The 20,739-nt window shown below is 38.5% G+C and overlaps 1 protein-coding gene and 1 long non-coding RNA gene across 3 annotated transcripts; both read left to right on the top strand.

The window, feature by feature from the left end:
- Positions 1-3,528: 3,528 nt before the first annotated feature.
- Positions 3,529-6,144, top strand: LOC115021114 (uncharacterized). Its single transcript, XR_003833700.1, has 9 exons — positions 3,529-3,559; positions 3,941-3,988; positions 4,228-4,260; positions 4,556-4,609; positions 4,780-4,809; positions 5,032-5,061; positions 5,281-5,319; positions 5,871-5,891; positions 6,011-6,144. It is a non-coding gene; the product is annotated as an uncharacterized LOC115021114 (long non-coding RNA).
- Positions 6,145-7,344: 1,200 nt separating this feature from the next.
- Positions 7,345-20,412, top strand: cd99 (CD99 molecule). Of its 2 annotated transcripts, XM_029451088.1 has the most exons (13): positions 7,345-7,519; positions 9,380-9,412; positions 10,289-10,348; positions 10,737-10,769; positions 10,963-11,007; positions 11,165-11,197; positions 13,781-13,834; positions 13,923-14,003; positions 14,935-14,967; positions 15,074-15,094; positions 18,110-18,226; positions 18,314-18,367; positions 18,778-20,412. In XM_029451088.1, the coding sequence occupies exons 1-13, from the start codon at positions 7,456-7,458 to the stop codon at positions 18,804-18,806; spliced, it is 657 nt and encodes a 218-aa protein (XP_029306948.1). In that variant the 5' UTR covers positions 7,345-7,455; the 3' UTR covers positions 18,807-20,412. The 2 variants fall into 2 exon arrangements, with proteins under 2 accessions (XP_029306948.1, XP_029306955.1); XM_029451095.1 differs by lacking the exons at positions 18,110-18,226; positions 18,314-18,367; positions 18,778-20,412 and adding an exon at positions 15,475-18,067.
- The last annotated feature ends 327 nt before the right edge of the window (positions 20,413-20,739 follow it).

Genomic DNA, 20,739 nt, shown 5'->3' with positions numbered 1-20,739 from the left:
GCAAATTGGGTCACAAGATTATGCACAAGATGCCATAAATAGTGCAGATTAAATGTTGAGACAAGAAAAGCTTTTATTTGGGGGGGTGGGGGTAATTCTCTTCATCGTACTACACTTTATCAAAGCAGTGCATTGTAATGCAGCCTAAAGCGGTTGTGAAGTTCTGAATAATCAATGTATTACGGTGGAGGGGAAACTTCTTTAAATCCATATTCACATCCTTTCATATAAACAATGAAGAAAAAATGTAAAACATTATTATGATATGCAGACTCATGAAATAAATGTACAAGTTTCTAATATCTATAGTGTATTGTACTGAGCAAAAATATAATTGTATTCGCTTTACACTGCAGCTAGATGAATGCAAATGCTGGACAAGGTCGTACAAGTACAGTCATCACAGATTGGTCGCTTTTTCGCACTGCTGCTGCACTTTGTACTGATGTGCTTTCACTGAGTAGCAGACACAGCGTGAAGACTGATCCATTCAAAAAAAAACCTGTGATTGTGCAAATAAAAGAAGTGATTTCACATCAGGCTGCCTTTTCCTGTACACTCTTTAAAACGACAAATAAATGTTTATTTATTTTTAAAAAATGTTTGTTTAAGGAGTTTGGATATTATATATATATATATACCCATTCCTATCATGATTTGAACAGAGTCTTTTTTTGTGCAACCGTTTGCTTCAGGGCAGTCTTGGTCTTGATGAATGAATATGAATCATTCGTTATGGCGATAGAGTGTATAATGAGTGTAATACATTCAGGCTGTATTTGACATTTGGTACCATATCTACATATATTAAGCTTGACATATTGATAAACACCAGTTGAATTGTGACTTGTCATGCTCATGATTTGTTCATGTTTTCTGTGGATTCATTTAGACTTTCTCACTGGGAAACGTACGAGATGATGAACACTGATGATGCGTTTTAATCATCAAAGGTTTAAGTTTGTTGTTTTGTCATTTGGTCGGTCGATCAAACAATTTGTTCCAGAGCAAGCTCTCACAACTACAGGCCAGAGAACTATGAAAATAGGTGTTTATATTCAAAGTCCCCAGAAGATGACCCCCTGAACTTTCCTTCCATTTCAACTTTTTGTAGGTCGCTTTGGACAAAAGTGTCAGCTAAATGAACTGTTATGTAATGTATACATCACCTCAACATCACCCTCTACTGGACTATACAACACTTTATTTGCCATTATTTGCCTTTCACAACCTTCAAATATTGTCTACTTCTTCGTTTGTCTTTTTTGGACTGGCACCTTCCTTATGGAGACATTCTCCTTTAGTTCCTTTAGAATTAACTATGTGTGTCACACTAAATGAACTAAATGAAATGTTTTCAGTGTCTTCACCAGCCAGGACAAACTGACAATGATAATTCTTTTAATAAATAATTGAATGTATCTCACATTCCCACAATTTACAAGACACGAATAATAACCCATTATTGTGGTGGACAGCGTTACACAAAGTTTATTAAGTTTATCCTAACTCAACAACTCACAAAGCGATGTGATTGTTGAGGGAGTGTGGGGGGATTCTCCCCACCTGCGACCCAGTGGTTTCTGTTTATTGTGTTATTCGTTACATTTAGCATGTTGTGATGATAAAACCAGTTGAAACAGGGAATGTAAAACATATTTTTCGCTTCCAAAGTAAAGCCTTTTTTATAAAAGCAGGCCTGCTGTCGAAGCTCCGCGCTCCGATTTCCCCAGAATCATACACAGTCCCTGAATGAAGACTATGACATTAGATTTACATGTCTTACTTTAAATGTTATCAAAGCGCATTTTAATACAGACACTATATTAAAATATATAATAAATAAAATATTGCAAGCAGAGGCTACCTTTAATGATTATATCAGGTCAGCTCATGAAAACATTATGCTGCATTATTATTCTTTTTTTGCAGTTTGGTCAACAAGTTTGTGTTTTCTGTTTTTGTTTAATACTGTATTTTATCGGCATGTTTTTATCACCTATTATAGCTTGTTTTTATTGTCTGTTAATGCAGTCTTGTGTGTGCGTGTGTGTGTGTGGTTGTGTGTGTGTTTGTGTGTGTGTGTTTGCAATTACTAACTGCTATATAAATAAAATATCAATATTTTTTTTATTTTTAACATTAAAAAAGAATGAACAACTAAAGCACAGGATCGACATTACAGAATAATACCTGCTAATAAATTAAACATACAAAGTCATTTCACAATGGTTACCAATGGTGCATAACATAGAGAAGTAACGAGACCACAGGGCGTTAATGTTATATAATAAGTCATTCTAACCACTAATTGTTCTGTTTGTTTTGAACTAATCTGTTTTTGTCTGGTTTGTTAAGAATTATTTTTCACAATCTCCCTTTTGTAACAGACCGCCAACACCCAGTGTGTTCTTTAAAAGGTGGGAGTCAGCTGCACACCTGAAGCTCCTGCTGCTGTCCAGAGAAGAAGCTACAGTGACAATGAAGTCTGGTTTGAGGGTTGCGTTCCTTCTACTCCTGGTTACAGTGACAGTGAAAGGTAAGATATGCTTTCATCTTTACTCCATTATCATGTTGGTTTGTTATTCTCATCAGGTCATCACATCATTACGTAAGGTGTTGTAATGGTCAATGGACTCAGGACAGGTAGAAGCCCACAGTAACTCAGAGACACACAAGTAAAAGTCCAAATCCAAAGATTTGTTTTAAAAACAGGCAGGTGTCAAATTTCCAATCTTTCCAATTGCTTTACAACACATGTCAGCATTCTCACAGAATCAGAGGCTAGCTCAGGTGCACATCAGCTCATCAATAGCGATAATCATTCACACACCGTTGCAATTTGGTGTTCAGTATCTCCCCCAAGGACACTTCGACATGTTGACTGCAGGGTCTGGGGATCGAATCGCCGACCCTGTCGAAGAGAGTGCCGGGAGGGCAGACAGAGAAAGAGAAACTTAGCCAGGTAGGTAGTAGAGAGAGGTTTAGTTGGTCAGAATCGAGGCCAGGCTGAAGCTAGTGATGCTGAAAGCTCAGCTAACACACATCATCATCAACAAAGATCATTTGTGTATGAATTGCTCCGCCCATTGTTCCGTTTGAATTCTTGACGAAAGCCTTGTTTTTCGGTGAACGAAGAATAATTTAAAAAAGAATAATATATTAATATAAACGATAATACGACAAACTCTCACACAACTCGTATAGAATAACAGTCTCATTTATCCTGTCGTATGCTCACTACATCACGAGCACTGAAACCTTACTATTTAAAATATTTTGGATGAGTAGCGCGCGCTCATGCCGAAGTGCTTTAAATAGTGGAGGCAAGTGAGAAAAAACAAAACGTTTTCTTCAAGAATTCAAGGTAAACGAATGATTACATGTGAGGATCAAGTTAAGAATCTCATTATGAATTGAAGTATTTGAATGTTTTAGTACTCAGTACTTGGTAGTACAGGCAGAGTGTTGCAAAGACACGGACAGTTTATACCAGTCATGACTAATGTGTTTCCTTGTCTTACAGGATCGGACCTGTCTGATTCCGTCAATGACGATGGTGAGTTCAAAACCATACTAAACATATCATTTGGTCAACTGAGATATTAAAGGTAGTATAACTACATCTTGTGGTTCAGTGGAGCGTATTGCCTCACACACACACACACACACACACACACACACACACACACACACACACACACTCATTGTCACACAGACACCGTTTTGTAACACTTTTTCTTGAGAAAAATATTTCCCTCACGCGGTCAAAGGCGATAAATCTAAAGTAGAAGTAATGTGACTTCATATAACTGTCTTTATCAATGTCAAATCCATCAGTAATATTACCTTCATAAGAACACCTGTTAGGGCTAAACTGAAGGAGTCAAAAACATGAGAAGCAAAAAGCAGCAGTTTGTGTTTTCTGTACTTCTCCCAGATTCCAACCACGAGGCGGCGGCTAACCGACTGAAGCGCTGGAGTCCTAGTGAGTGTGCAAATGCATCTGTAATAGATTACTCAAATGCATCAAATGCATTAAATGTAATACATTTCATAGATACACGCCCTGATTTTTCCAATAGCAACCACATATCCCTAAATCCATCCCAGCTCCCACACTTGTTTCACAACATCCCAGAGATTACTGCAGGATGTTGCACCTGAAGCAGGGAGGGGATATTTAAATGGTGTTTTGTAATAAATGTTCACGTCTTTCTCAAACAGGATTCAACCTGTTTGATCATCTTTCTGGCAAAGGTGGGTAGTATATTAACAAACACTTTCATTTTTGATTTGCTGGGGTTGAATTTGTGATTCCATCCCCCCCTCTGGTTAAAGACTTTGCCAATTTATTTGCCTGTATTACAGTTTAATTTCATTAAATTAAATTGTAATAATCTGGAGCATTTGAATGTCTTTTTCTTAACATTATCGGAAGAAAATAAGAATAAAATGACAAGATCGATTAGTGTTTATGTGTGTTTGCTAATACAATTAAATAAGGTATGTCATTGTTAACATAATGTTGTATTGATGCGTCTGTATCTTACAGGAGCTTCGGCAAATCCCAAACCTGCGGCTGCTAAACCCACTCCCGGAGGAGGAGGTGAAACGTCTTACTAATACTAATACATTTCCACCTTATCACACACACATATATATATATATATATATATATATATATATATATATATATATATATATATATATATATATATATATATATATATATTACGTTTTTGAAATTTAATTTAATAATCATTCTGTATTCTTTAGGGTTCAATCTGGCAGATGGTCTTCTCCCAGGTAATGATTCTCTGATAAAGAAAACTGCAACTGTTTCTAACTAAGCGTTGACTAATATGGATTTATTAATTGAGTTTCTGCCCACTAGGGGGCAGCAGAGCAAGCTGTACACACAGCACTGACAGACCTTGACTGTGTTTGACTGAAATATTTACTGGTTAATAACAGTCATTATACTGCAGTTTGAATGTTTATCATACTTTGTCTGTTTATGATCCATAGAGCCCAAACCTTCCAAGCCTTCTGGAGGAAGTGAGTAAAGCTCCCACTTGCTAATTTCTTACCGACTGTTGACATACAGACGAAAATAAAAACATGAAGTGTATCTATGTCAGCTATTTTAATGATGGTGGTCATTTGTCATCTGTCTGTGGGTCTTTATTGCGTTGTATTACATGTAATAACACCTCAAATGTATATGATAAAGTTTTGCCAAGAAGACATTTATTTAGAGTCAATTCTTCATTGCAGATGATTTTGGATTCAACCTGGACGATGCTCTCCGTCCAGGTAAAGTTATGAGTTCAAGTTTTATAAGGACTTTTTTCCTGTTAGATTTCATATTGTATTTTGTAAATTTAATTAGCTCACTGACTGAAAGCATTGATTTCCTGATTGTTATTGATCAGTGATTATGATGATTATAATATGTGATTATGAGGATTATTGATCAGTTATTATGATGATTATAAAACATGATTATGATGATTATAAAACAGGATTATGATGGTAGAAGCACTTCATGCTTCTTTTTCTATGTATGTGCATGCATGTCCACATACATAGAAAAAGAAGCATGAAGTGCTTCTACCATCATAATCCTGTTTTATAATCATCATAATCATGTTTTATAATCATCATAATAACTGATCAATAATCCTCATAATCACATATTATAAAATTGAAAATGTGTTTTCTTGTGTGCTGTAATAGTTGCATGATTATAACAAAATAAACATAATCAACTGTGTGATGGAATAATACGAGGTATGTGCTCACTTACTGCCTCCTGACATAACTGGTGTTATGTCATAATAATGTAAATGTTCTTGTCCCCACAGCTGTTAAACCCAGCGGTGGCGGTGAGTCTTCTTTTTATTCATTTACATAAAACTACCTCTCTTTTTTCTTATAGTCCTGTATGTAATCTCTTCCTATACGACCGAATGAATGATACTTTTCTAAACCCTTTTTTTCTCAGATTACCAGGAAAACCTGGTCCAAACACTGAGCAAGGTCATCGAGAATCAGAACCAGGAGCTCCGCCTCCTGCAGCAGCTCATGTCTCGCTCTTCCCGCTTCTGTGGAAAACGTTAAATGTGGAGATGCAGGAAGACATTTGCAATCAATAAATATTTTGCCATTTATATTCTTTTGTCGTTCATTCCTTCTTTCAAAACACTAATCTAAATTATGACATGTCATAATGAAAGGAGGAGGATCCTTTATCAATAAAGATGATCTGTGTCCAATTGCATTCAACTGAATTGTATGTGCCTAAAATGTCATTTACAGGGGTTGTGCATGTATGTATATATTTTGGCCAGAGAGCTTTCAATGAGCTAAAGATAATAATTTGAATTGAATATGTTAATGAATATTTAAAGTTAATTTTAAGTTAATTATTTAGTGGGGGGGGGGGGGGGGTATTTTAGTTCACCCCTCTCCTTTCCTCCACTCTGTCTCTGACTGTAGGTGTGTGTCGCGCGGAGGGCGGAATGTGAATGCGCAAAGCAAAACAAAAAAATTGTAATAAAAAAGAAAATACTTTAACTTTTTTTTTTATTGCTTTATCTACAATCAATTTCGCGACCCCGCTGTTGAAGACCTATGCACTAGATGGCACACATGTTTCAGCAGAAAGTGTTGGTTCATGTTGCCAGCTGAGCAGTCCACACCCATACAACTCCTCCTACTTCTATTCCATGTAAAAAATAGGTTGATTTGAATAGTTTGGACTATGCCCATAGACATTTTGGCCCCTACCTGCATACCCTGCAATGTGACTTCAATGTTGCATGACAAACATTCATGAATAGCCAACTATAACTCAAAAAAAATCCTTACCGCCATACAACACTTAGTTACGCTGTTGTGCCCTTGTCAAGTCTGTAGACAAATTATAACGTGAACATTTTATATGAAAGTTGTAATTTCATCAAAGTAAGAGCTGCAGTAACATACGGATGTATGCCGAATCGAGTACCATCTTGTATTAATTTGTTTGCAAATGTTAAAGTTTTCCAAAGTCTGTATTTTTATTGAGAACACTATTATTGCACTTTTTGTAAATACAGTTCGGCGTGAAATGATAGAATACATTTTGGGGGCGGTAACCGAACTAGGTCAGTAAAAAGTTAGACTTAAATTGGTTTTATCCTTACGTATGTTTACATGTGTCTCATAGATAAAGTAACATTATGCTCACGGGTTAATTTAACATTCTTTAATAGTTAGTGACGCCCCTCTGAATGGCTGCCACACCTTGTCCGTCCTTCATAGGCAAAGTTGACTCATAACTAAATGTAACAGGACACCAGACGGGCTTTGCTGTGCAGTCTAGTCCAGAGCTGTGTGCACAAATACCTGCCAGCTAAAGCGAGACACAGTTTTAAAGTAAGCTAACCTCGTATAATTATACTCAACATGAAGTTTTGTTTGAGGATTGGTTTACTTCTGTTTCTTGTTACTGGAACATTAACACAGAACGGTAAGCTCACAGTTCTTATTTTTATCAGAAATAATAGATCATGTAATGATTACTTTATGGTTATGGTATGTATTTTTGTGGTCTTGTCTTTTTAAGGTGAAGCAGGAAAGCTCATTTAAGTATCTTGAGTATTTTAGCTAGGGGTTAGGGTCTAACAAGGGCATTTTATATTAGCATGACAGAGGCTGCAAAGTGTAATTCTTGTAGCATATGCTACACAATAATTAGCTATGTAATTATGAGTGCTTATTAGTAGTCATGGTTGTGAAACCTGTCCCATTGTCCATCATGTGGAGAGTTAATGTCGGCTACAGTACGTGGTTCATTGTGTTGAATGATGCCTATTACTGAGGACATGCTAGTATTTGTATACTTTATTTATTCAGTTTAACTGTTACATTGGGTCATTCTCCAATATGAAGGTCTAGATGCTATATATATATATATATATATATATATATATATATATATATATATATATATATATATATGTTGGTTTGTATGTATGTTTTACATATAAAATACCCACTATTTGTAAGTTCTAAGTTCTGGACTTAAAACTCCACCCAGGTTGTTAAAACCCGCGAATACTTCAATCGGAAGAAGAAGAAAAGAATCACTTAAAATACTGAAACCACAACAAAGAAAAAAAAAAAAACATGTGCAGAACTCAACTAGAAGCAGAACATATGACAGATTCCAGGTAAAAGATATGAAACATCACAGTCTATCTTAGTTTAGATAACAAGTACAGATAATTGTCTGTGTGCCTCTGCTTCCTGTTTAGAGGGCTGGTAGAGAAAACCACAGGCATGCAAGTTGGAGGAAGATGGCATGTTGTCTGGTTGAAGTAGGTTAGGCCGATATTTTGTCAAGGCTGATGTTTGAGATGTAATTTCTGTCAAATTTGGCCATATTCATAACTTATTATACTTAACCTTTCACTGAGATTTTGTCATTTGTTCTGGAATAGCATCTGGAACATATTACACATAATACTGAACTATTTTGGTCTGGTTTCACTCAGGAGAGGAGAAAAAAGATGTCTTAAAATTAGATTTAAATAACATCAACGGTGTTAGGAGTGAGAGAGACATTTATTTTAATTTTTGAGGTACATACCTAACCCTAACCTCCAAAAACATATTTAAATCAAGAAAACTACTATAGCTTCATATGGAGCCTGGGAAAACATATTTCAGGTTCAACCAAATAAAAATAGTTACTCAAACTTTCTTCTCTTGTGAAAATCCATTGTCAAAAAACCAGTAACTAAATATTCAAATTTGTTAAAACCTACAGCTGTGACTCATGAGCAGAAAGTATAAAATAATGGAAAATCTATAAAACTTAAGAGGAATGTGCTCATTTAGAGTCGGGACCATACAAAATAAGTGCAATAAATTGCTGATGATGTTATAAAAGTACTTCAAGACTGAAATGAATACATTCATAACATTTCATTTCAGTTTTCCTGCAGCTGCTTTAATTGTAAAAGCCGGTTATCATTTTTAGTTGCTGGAAGGCTTTGGATTGTGAAGGCGCTTTAAGAAGTATTGTATTCTGAACATGGTGCCGCGCCTGCGTGTGTACAGTTATGACACAGAACCAGAATGTGCTTGTAGGATTACCCTGTGAGGTAAAAAAAAAGTGTTGACGTCTGCTTCTCTGTGGGGAAACAACTCAGTCGTGACTCAGTGTGTCAGTCAGAGTTGCCATAGCTACACACGCAAACACACTGTCTGACTCCCCGCAGCAGCCAAACACACAACACGTGTGCTTCCACGGAGCACTGGTGCCGTTTCTCCTGGTGGTCTAAATGTGTGATTAATGGTGCTCCTCGTGTCTTTCCTCACACAGGATTTGACCTCTCCGATGCTTTCGATGATCTAGGTGAGCCACTTTCTCTGTAATGTCATCATGTTTTACAGCCATGTTTTTACATCATGTTTTAAGGTTTAGGTAAATTTAGGATTTGAAAAACACAGTGTCTCACGTGTAGGGCATGTACTCTTTTCTAAAAATCCCACAATGCAATCCTCTGCCTTTTGTTAGGCGGCTCCTGACAGTGATGAAGCAGAAGGATGATGATTCATTAGTGTATGAAGGAAATGTATCTATTATTAAAGGGAATTGAGGCAATATAAACCGCACACTGGATAACTTTTACAGCAGACACTATAGAGAGAGAGAGAGAGAGATTTTAATACAGTACAGATATCCCTTTAAGGGTGCTTCAAAGTTAAATAAGGCTGAGTTTAATTTAAAAAAACAAACACATTTTTTTTTTCCCAGAGCTTTCATCCACATCTCATGGTTGTCTTTAGGGGATGGATTTTGCTCAGTTGTCAGTGTGAGTCATGTCCTAACATGTGATAAATATCTATCTCCATGACATCTGAGCAAACTCTGTCTGCTGGGGAAGACTGAGAATGCGGCGGAAAAAGCTGGTCGGTGGACTCAAGTTTCCTAAAAAAAACTCAGAGAACAATAATCTCTCTACAAGACCAGAAGCGTGTGGCGGCGTCTGTATCTGCAGAGACCCTGCAGGATTTTCTTAGTTTGCTATTTTCGGGAATGTTTTTGGGTGTCAGCCTCTACAACAATATTATATACAAAGAGGAAGCTACGAGAACGGCGGACACAGCGCAGGAAAATAACGCAAATATAGCGAGGCGAAACAGCAAGCGGACAAAGCTCTCTCTGTGACAGCCGACAAATCCTACGAAATGTTAATTATGTTAATGCTCAATTATTTGTGTTCCTTAGATCCGACACCTGCAAAGCCCAAAGAGCAGCCGAAGGCGCCAGAGAAGCCCAAACATGACGGTTTGTATCCTTCCACCATCGATTATCAGTATTACTATTTATCAAAGCGTCTGACTTTCAACGTGTTCTGGGCTGTTAAAGCTTTTCATATTATTGTACATCAATAAGGATAAAAGTAGTGACATATGAGACTGCGGCAGCACAGTGTGTTTCACCAATGGCTCGTATAACTCAGACCTACTAACTGTATACCGACTGCACCTGCCACACTGTATCGACTAAGATACAAACCATGCCCACATGCTGTCATGCAGAGGGTGGAAATGTGGAAGTGACTTATAGGATGTGGTTAAACCTGATGTAAAAATGTAGCTTCATCTACACATCTCAGCCATGAACATACACTAATCCATGTGTTTAAAGCTCTTCTACTTCCTCTTCCCAACAGGTGGACTCGACCTTTCTGATGCATTTGCACCAGGTAAAGTTAACGCCTTTTGTTTCTCTTGAGTTTTCACGTGTGTCAGTTAAAATTTGAACCGTAACGCAAGTGTGAGCTGTAGTTTCAAACACATGATGAAGCTTCTTCCTTTGACATTTCTTTCTATATCGTGTTGATATCATTTAAATGCGATATGCACGTTTTAGACTCAACGATGGTTTAACTTCCACAGATGAGCCCACTAAGGAACCCAAGAAACCAAGTTCTAGAGATTCTGGTAGGTTTAATATTTTCCCACTCACCTCTCCTGGTGATCCATATACATATAGATACTGGGGCTCCAGCATCTCTCTCCTCATGTTTCTGGTCTCAATAAAATCCCATTGATATCGATATTGATACAGTATTATTTGATGTGTGTTTGTGTATTACAGGTGGCTTTGATCTGGAGGATGCTTTCGGCCCAGGTAAGGCTGGGTCAGAGTCTCTGATATGACATTTTAAATGCTTCTAATTAGGAGTTTTAATGGCTGATGCTTTTCCTGTTTGTATTTTTGAAAAGCATACATACGTTTTTTGCACTGTAATGCCTACAGTAGTAAGCGTTACTTTCACAGTTTGTCCATTCTGCAGTACTGATGCTCCTGGATGCTCATGTTACTATTACCAGAGTTATGCTCAAGTGTCCTGAAGTTCACACTCCAGCAGCCCCAGTCTCATGTGTTACATTTGTTACATAAAGCATGCTTTCTATTTTAATCCAAATATGTAAGCTATGTAGCCAAACAGGGAGGTGTTAGAGTGAAATAACTAGGAAACAAAAGAACAAGGCTGTTTTCTTTAATTCCATTTATTCCGCATGGAACTGCTGAGCCCTTTTTGCCTCAGATATGTAGCTTTAAGCTTTAAAACATTTCACTACAGTATCCCATGTGTAGCCATAATTTGATTGATTTACAATTAGCAACTAATGAAGCTCATTAGCTAGCTAGAGCTGAGTTTACTTTGTCTTATTCTGTCTGTTACAAGAACGGCTATGAAGTTTGAATGTATATATGCCACCGTCATCTTTAGAAACTGCATATTTGCCGTGTGAAAATGGAAAGGGTGTGACAGGTGTAGTTATCTAAGTAAGTGAGCGGTGTCTTTAAACCCCACTATATATTTACTTTTCTTATGCCTTAAAGCAGGGGTCGGGAACCTATGGCTCGCGAGCCATATGTGGCTCTTTCGATGACGCAAAATGGCTCGCGACAATTTTGAGCTGACATTTTTTAACATGATTAACAAGTAATAAATAATTATACTGTGTAATTTTAAAGTAAAACATTTAGCAGCGGATTTTCTTTAGTTCTCCCCTCTCATTTCCTCCGCTCTGTCTCTGACTGTAAGTGTGTCTCAGGGGCGGATGCCTTGCCCTTCGGGAGAAACTGCGCAAAGCAAGTAGTAGACCGGGCGTGTCAAACTCAATCACAGAGAGGGCCAAAATTAAAAACTGGGACTACGTCAAGGGCCAAACACGGTCCACATTTATTGAACAGGATAGACACATTGGAGAAAGTGCAAATAGATATGGAACATATTTAGGTAGTCTACATTCTCCTAGTATGCACATGTGTCAGAGCCAGATGTTTGGGATCTTTTCTTAACTGCCAGTTTAATGTTTGGGGTTCTGTGGAAACCCTCAGTGAGTGAAAGTGTGCATCAGTGAGACTCCTGTGTGGGTTTTTGTTCATCTTCATCACAGAGAAAAGCTGCTCACACAGGTATGTGCTTCTAAACATGCAAAGCATCTGAGCGGCATGAAGGAAGGTTGAGGCATCGTTTCAGAGATGAACCTTGGAAACTGTGCAGCGCTCACCGAGTCATACTTTGCCTTGAGTGTGTCATTACACTGGAGGTCAATCAGCGCCATTTGGATGTTCACATGTGCTGTTTCCACGTCAACTGCAAACGGATTGCTGAGCAGTTCATTTCTGAGCTGCAAAGTCGGCAAATGCGCTCAGTTTATCAGCAGAATGCGGTCGGGAACACAGCGGTGGAGATGGTTTGTCAGTGTTTGGAAACACGTAGTGACCAAATTTTCCTTCTGCATCCGAGTCTCCCACAGGCCGCTTGGCATACATGTCCGTGATCACACGGCCCTGAAGTTGGAGGTTGGAGCTTGGTTATGTCGCACAAAAAGACCAGCTCACATCGACACTTTTCGTCGCAGAGATCTGTGGTGTCTTTCCCTTTGCTTTCCAAAAACTGACAGATTTTCTCACGCAACTCGAAAAATCTATTCAGCACTTTCCCTCGACTCCGCCATCGCACCGCCATGTTCAGAAAAGACTTAAATGGTCTCTTATAAAGTTTCCTGTCTGTGTTACGGTGCTTATTACATGTTCCATCTCCAGAGCTTCCTGGTGTATGATGCAGTGATACACCGTCAGTTCACCTGCACAGGTCTCCCGCTGCATCTTCTCCCGCATCCTGCCCACTAATCTGCTCTTTTCACCGCATCGCAGACTCTCCATCTGTCGTCAGTCCCGTCAGTTTGTCCCGGGGCAGTTTAATTTCTCACACATTTAGATACTTCCTCAAATATGTATTTTCCCGTGGTTGTGCCATGCATTGATTGAATTACCAAAACCGGCGGGCCAGTTATGATTGACGTATGATATTTTCTCGCGGGCCGGATATAATTGCCTTGAGTTTGACACCCGTGCAGTGAACACTGAAACGTGCTCATAAATGAGATAAATAACGTAAGCGTTTAGTTTATTTAATAAAAGAGCACCTTTAGTACTCGGAGACGTGTTATACTTAAAAAATGCACGCATAAAGTTGCATTCCATTTTATTAAATATATGGCTCTCAATGAAATACATAAAAACATATTTGGCTTTTATGGCTCTCCCAGCCCAAAAGGTTCTCGACCCCTGCCTTAAAGGTATAGACTTCTCTCAAAAAAAGAATTTCTCCTTGATGCAAACGCACAATATTGCATCTGCTTTCTTTCTGTATGTACTTAATGATTGTTGCTAATAAAGTTTTTGTACCTACAGACCTAAACCCCAAAACTGACAAACCTGCTGTTAAACCACCGAACAGCGGAGGAGGTGAGTCAGTCCCACAGATCCATGGACTTGGAGTGAATTGTATGTGAGATGTGAGATTGATGAGTTCTTTTCTTCTTTTCTTAAAAAGGTGGAGGAACTTTTGATGACTCGGACTTATTTGATGCTGGTGCTGACGGCTACAAGCCTGACGCAGGCCGCCCAGGAGGAGGTGAGACATCAGTGCCTCCCTCAACATTTTTCATTTGGCTTCGAATTCCTCTGCTTCTGCTCTTTTTTTAATTCTTGCTTGATCAAATGCCACACGAGCCAGTGTTCACACTGCAGAGCTCTGTGGTTGAATTTACACTGTGTGATTTATTACAGCACCCTCACGTTCTAAAAGTGTGAGACCCTCAGACATCAGAGAGACATCATATCTGATTGTGTCTTGTTATTATGCTTATAGAAGATGTTAGATATATATGTATATAAATACCCCTGAACAATGGTTGTAGTTTTCTTTCCCTTTAATTCTTTCATTTCTTTAATTTCACAAATGGCAAAAATAACAGCATAATTATTCAAATTGAAAATCAATCAAATTAATCACAATTAGATAATTGTTCCGGCTTAATGACCAAAGAGACTTAAATATGTCAATCTGTAACAGATTAAAAAACAAAACAGTTATTGTCAGATAATGGAAACCTGTGTGTGTGTGTGTGTGTGTGTGTGTGTGTGTGTGTGTGTGGACAGTTTTGTTTTTAAAACTGTGATAGGATTGTAAACGTGCAAGATGCATTCAGGAAACTTTACGTGTGCGTAGTTGAGATCAAAATGATAATGCTCAGACTGGTGCACTTAAAGGAACAGTGATACTAACACACAGACGCTGCCTTTGTTTTGTGGCTCTATACTGTTGTTTGGTCAGAGCCTGGAAGCCATTAGTTGTTCTTCTACCAAAGGGAGAAGAAGAAAAAGCCACAGGCTTTCAGCCGCCATTAGAGCCACATGGTTGGTTTTCAGATCAGATTCTGCTGGATGGTACACGAAGCAGCAGCGACACTGCTCTGTTATTAACAGCTGGAGCTTTACTCATGGTGAATACACTCCTGCCTCGGGTCTAACGTGACTTTTCTTCTTCTGTTCTCTGAATACAGGCGGTGGGGCCGACCCTGACTACAATCCTAACGGTACGTTTGCAAATGTTTGCCATAAGTAGGATTAAACAGTATAAATCTAGCAATTATTCTGTATAATTCACAAAAATATCTGACAATGGTTGTGTCTTCCTCACAGGTGGTGCTGATCAGCCTCAAGGTAAACCCTGTTCTGTACTTCCTGTCTTTGCGTGGTTGCTTGGTTGCGTAGGCATCGTTATTTCTCCCTGAAGAGTTTGTCGTGTTCTTGAGTTCTTGTTGGGCATTTCCTGTTTATTGTCTTAGAGGAAGTTGTGTAGGCCGCTTCAGTTTCATTGCTGATCCATCACTTGCTGTGTTGGTGTTTTACTTGGGTTAGGCATCCTCGCTGTACATTTGTCACACTCTAGTGTAGGAATTGTCAGCTGGATCACGTCATATATTGAATCAGTTGTAATTTAGTTTCATGTCTTTGACGATGAATTGACGCTTTACGTAGTTTCATATTAGAACCCCGGTCTGGTGTCTTTGGCTAAAACACTGCTACGATTGTCGTTGCAGATCCAGACCTTCTGTGGGGCCAAATCCTGAAGATGCTAAATGCTAACATGCCAGAGGAATTCTATATGTGGATGTCCAACTTAAAGCAGATCGTGACCCCTCTGTTAGAGCGGGCCATGGCTCTGCTGCAAGCTGTGCCCTGAACCATTTCAGATCGTACGGGCTCTCAGGTGTACATTGACTGACGGACTTGGTCTAGAAAAAGAAATATAGTCGAGTGTTTAAACAGATGAAGCTAAGAGTGACGTGATCTCTGGGATACTTTTTTTCTCTTTTTTTTAATACTTTCTCACATTTGTTTTGGGGGGGATTCTGTGCGCTCTGCAATGCTGCCCCCACTTCCTGTGCCCTTTGACCTCTGGCGTGTTACGGACACTCACAGCTGCAGGTCTGAGCTAGAAAATCTGTGTTTGGTGAACCGCCGCTCTAAGACTAAAAGTGCTTTTGTGTGTGAGGTTAAAACTAGCAGCGCGGCAAGAAATAATAAAGCGTTGACTTTGTCCTTGTTATTCCAGATTTACCAGACACCCTGCTGTATTTGGGCATGTACATACATTCAGATTTTCTCTCACTCCACCCAGCAGTGCCATGACTCATTCTGTTGTTAGTTTACAGCAGTGAGAACTCTATGATATGTGACTACACCAGACATTTATACATGGAGCCGGTACTTTTTCTGAAAATGGAATATATTTGTTATGTTGGTTGTTGTCCTGGTGTTTTATTTAGCACTTAATAATCCCATATGACTCTGACTCTGTTACTGGATTATTAGATGTTCTGTTTTGAAGGAGTTCTGAAAATAACGTATGTTTTTATAGAAGCAAAGTGTGTCAGAGCAGCAGTCTGCACACATTCTTTACACAGCCAGCACTGTAAGCACTCTGCTGACAGATCTTCTCTTCTAGTCCTCTCTTTGTCTTTGGATAAATGTTGAAATATTAGATCAGATGATGGGTTTTCCCTGCAGCACTTTTCAGCTCATGAGTAGCTCTCTGTGTACTCTTCGGTTACGGTCAACATATTTATTTTTGGTGGGTTCTTTGTAGTTGAAGCTTTTCTTACTTCTGCCCCGAGTCCTTATGGAATCTACAACGTTGCTGCAGTGAATGCGATGTTAGGTAGAGATGTACGATGCATAATGAATAAAACAAACGTGGAATCAGAGTTTGTGTGTCTGATTTATGATCCATGGAAGGCTGGAGAACCAGACCCTCATGTCGTCTGTCAGGCAGTTACTAACTGATTGCATTTTGTTTGGCATAATGCATCACTAAGCACATTTTAAAACTATTCTGTCAACCGCTGACCATAAACTGTAGAATGATGATAAATATGAGGATGTTTTTATGTCATGCAATAACAATCTTCTTTTAAAACCCCACTTTGTTCTGCTGCTCTGTCCCGCTTCACCTCAAATGACCCGTCGCAGGATTCTTATTAGTCATTAATGTTTGGTGTTTTTAAAACTTCTACATAAAAAAACAGTCCCAGAACACATAAAGCGCAACCCTCTAACCCCTAACTAATGAAAACAATATGTTTGATCATATTATGAGCTCAAACAGAGAGTGTGTGTGCGTGTGTGTGATCACATAATTACAGCAAACGTGGGCAGTTTAAGACTGATCCCCTTGTGGGATCATGATTGACACAGAAGCAGACACTTCAGGTGTCTTGCATGTGTGTGGGGAAGAAGAGCGCTGACTCCATGTCGGCATCCTGTGATTCTTTTATCTGCTTTTATGTCGAGGCAACGCCCTATTTTTACACACTGCACAATCACAAGACACACCTCTCCCTCATGACTCACTGGGGTGTTAGCCAGCAGAAGAGACAGGCTTATTATATATGCAGCCAGTGTGTGTGTGTTTCACTGTGTGTGTGTGTGTGTGTGTGTGTGTGTGTGTGTGTGTGTGTGTGTGTGCCCCACCCTGCCTTGGAGCCTGGGTGTGTTCACTTTTAATCCAGCTCTCTCTCCCTTTTTAGAAACCATGTAGATTTGACCACTTTCTTTTAATTCTCTGTTTGACATTCAATGTCTTTGTGTTGCTTTTGTGTTACTACATTTTAACTTGAGTCTCTCTGTACAGTGTGTTCTGGGAACATTTTGTCAGAGCAGGTTTATCCAGAGTTATTGAACGCCCCCTTGTGGAAGACTGAGGTTATGACAGGTCACAGTTTAGTAACGATGACCCTACTGTAAGAGTTACACTTAAGACTGATATTAAGATCATCTTTAGGAGTGATCACATGATTAATCACATGTGTGCACAAGGATTTAACAAACGGTTTGCATTTTTTTGAAGAAGAATTCTTAAAAAAACTTTTTATTTATGATCATTTCTGAAAACAAAAGAAAATATATTTGAAAGTAAATGTTTTCTGAATTATTTTACATCTCAGTAGAAATGAACTTGTAATAGGTTTACACTATAAATGTATATGAATACATATAAAATTGTTGAAAAATTGCTGAAATTGTAACAAAAATAACTTTAGTAAGGATGATATTGTAGCTGGTTGAGGAGGTACGTCAGAGAAATAATAAAGATACTGTTCCTGTGTGTGTGTGTGTGTGTGTGTGTGTGTGTGTGTGTGTGTGTGTGTGTGTGTGTTTGTGTACGTGTATCAGAAGCTGGATCCGGACAGATTGCAGGTATTGCCAGCGCCATAGGAGTCGCTCTGTTGGGAGCAGCAACCAGTTACTTTGCTTACCAGAAGAAAAAGCTCTGCTTCAAGTTACAAGGAGGTCACTACGCTTGTCTTTACTTATAGAAACAATATATAAAAGTCCAATAAAACGAAGCATATCACTGATTAAATGTTCTGTATTCAGGTGCAGATCCAGAGAGCGGTAAAGGCCGTCATAATACTCAGAACGATCCTCAAGGTAGGTGAAAAAGATCCAGGATACTTACTGTAAAACACTGTTATTTCTTCCATGGTGCGTTTGAGTGACAAAAGGAAAAATCAGTGTTAGTATGATTAAAATATTTCCCTCCTGCCATCCTGATCTGAAAAGAGGATTCTTACTTTATCATGTCGTGTTATCTGTATAATTCGTTTTTAAATATTAATCCACCCAATTTATTCAAGTTTGCCCTTTAATTTCTCACCTTGCATTATCAACGGGATGTGAACAAATCTTGTGGTTGAAGAAGTATCTACTCATTATGCAGATTGGCCTGTTGTTGTAATTTAAACTACTTTAAACACTGGTGGGAAGTTTAATCCATAACTATGCGTTGTCATTATGTTTGTAAAAAGTCAACTCTTTAACTCAGTCACACTCTTCTTCAGTTTTCAGCGACCTGCTCAGGACGTCCTAGACACCTTCTGGTTTCTGCACACGCACAAGACAAGTCAGTTTCCTTCTCTACAAAACTCAACTTCATCCAATCAACTGTCATTTGTCATCTTTTCTCGGGGTCTTTCTGTAGCCTTAGTATACAACTTAAAGGAGCAGTGTGTAGGATTTAAAGGGGATTAAACAGCAGAAATATGTTTGAAAAAACACGTTGCACCGCCGTAGTTCTCTACACGCTCCATGCCACTTAATCCTACACACTGCTCCTTTAAACCTAACTTGAAAACTTTAAACTTTAGTACTATGTAAGTTGCGTATCGTTATGTCTCTGTTGTTACGTCAGTGATGATAGTGGTTTCGCACAGAGCTCTGAGCTGTGTAACTACTGTACACACTAATACATTGTCTTACAATATAATAACAAAGAAGTGTTTCCTTCTATGGTATCGAGCCATTCGTTGCATGTTCCCAGATGCTCTTGAGTCTGCGATTTCTACTCCAACATTTCTTTCTGTTTTCTGTGTGTCAGAGTGTGCCTAAATACTTCTCAAATAAAAGGTATTCAAAGCGAAATGTCAAAAGGAACAAGTATTCAAAGAACATGCATGGACAGATAGAGGCTGGCTGTGGAGTCAGCTGTACCGTAGTGACTCGCTTTCAGTCATGTGATGTTCACCCAGAAAAGCCCAGGGTGTATTTAATAATAATAATCACCATTCGAGACGACATGTATTAGTGTACAGATATCTTCAGCATGACACAACGATTGTTTTCCAGTTGTGTGTCATCGTGTAACTGGATATAGAATCCAGCAGAAGGAGCTTTTTAATATGAAATGCTGATTGTGATGTGAGCAAATGTAGGTTATGTAAGTAGTTGAGTGACATCGCTTAAGATCTTTTGTGACACATAAATGTAAACGTACACTTGTTTGTTGTTCTGTTACAGAAGTTTGTGCACTGCAAAATTCATTTTGTCTGTCATTTGATTCCTTTAAAGTTTTATTTTTCTTAAAGCTGCACCAATCAATATTTTTATACTGACAAAGAATCTATTGTATCATAGCTCACAAATACAATAATAATACACAATGTACTTCATTAACATAACCACTGTATAAGGTTCAATGCTTTACTGCCCCCTAGTGTTTAAAAAGTGCAGTGACATTTGTTTGCCACACTTTACTGTGTTTCTTTTAGGAATCAACCGTAGACAGAAATGTGTTGATAATGGAGAGTCTTTGCAGTGTGTGTGTGTGTGTGTGTGTGTGTGTGTTTTATCAGTTGTTATTTCTCAGCTCTTACTGCTTGCAGAGCAGCACCTTCTCATGCTCTTTGATCCACAGTTATGATAATCACCATCGTGTCATCAAATCTGAACATTTGTGTCTCATGATGCTCAAATATGTGTAAATACAGGAGATGTTTGCTTCAGGCTTCATGCTGCAGTGTGCTTTGAGCTTCAGTATCAACAACCATGATCTCAATTTGAAGTGTTTTCTGGTTTTTTTGGGAGATTGTTTTGTCATTGTCTCAGTTTTACGAGCATATACTTAATCCAGGTATATTACATCTGATGTGTTACTTTTGTCTGTGTACATGTTTTCAATAAAGTGGTGTTGTACAGTTTGCTGGTTGTAGAATTTGCTTTATCGTGTTAAAACAAGAACAAGTGTATATTTCTATAAACACTACACTGTAAATGTACCGTATCCTGTATCCGAATACTTTCATACTAATTATTTCCTTCAGAGTGTAACAGTACGGAGGGAAGCGAGCAGAGCTTTGTGAAGGTCCACACTGTTGCACAACACCAAAGCTCGCTATCTTCTAGTTGAATGACCAGTTGAGCAAACAGACGCACACACACACACACACACACACACACACACACACACACACACACACACACGCTTCACTCTCAAAGCAGAATAGGGATGTGACTTCACGGTGCAG

Source organism: Cottoperca gobio, chromosome 2 (genome assembly GCF_900634415.1).
Source record: "Cottoperca gobio chromosome 2, fCotGob3.1, whole genome shotgun sequence".
NCBI classification, from domain to species: domain Eukaryota; kingdom Metazoa; phylum Chordata; class Actinopteri; order Perciformes; family Bovichtidae; genus Cottoperca; species Cottoperca gobio.
Note: the sequence above shows the minus strand (reverse complement) of the source record. Positions and strands in the feature narration are given on the sequence as shown.

Excerpts from the sequence above, each read along its gene's own strand:
- cd99 (XM_029451088.1), top strand. The coding sequence starts at position 7,456 with ATGAAGTTTTGTTTGAGGATTGGTTTACTTCTGTTTCTTGTTACTGGA. Across the intron at positions 11,008-11,164 it reads ACCAAGTTCTAGAGATTCTG|GTGGCTTTGATCTGGAGGAT; the intron begins GTAGGTTTAATA and ends TGTGTATTACAG. Across the intron at positions 11,198-13,780 it reads GGAGGATGCTTTCGGCCCAG|ACCTAAACCCCAAAACTGAC; the intron begins GTAAGGCTGGGT and ends TTGTACCTACAG.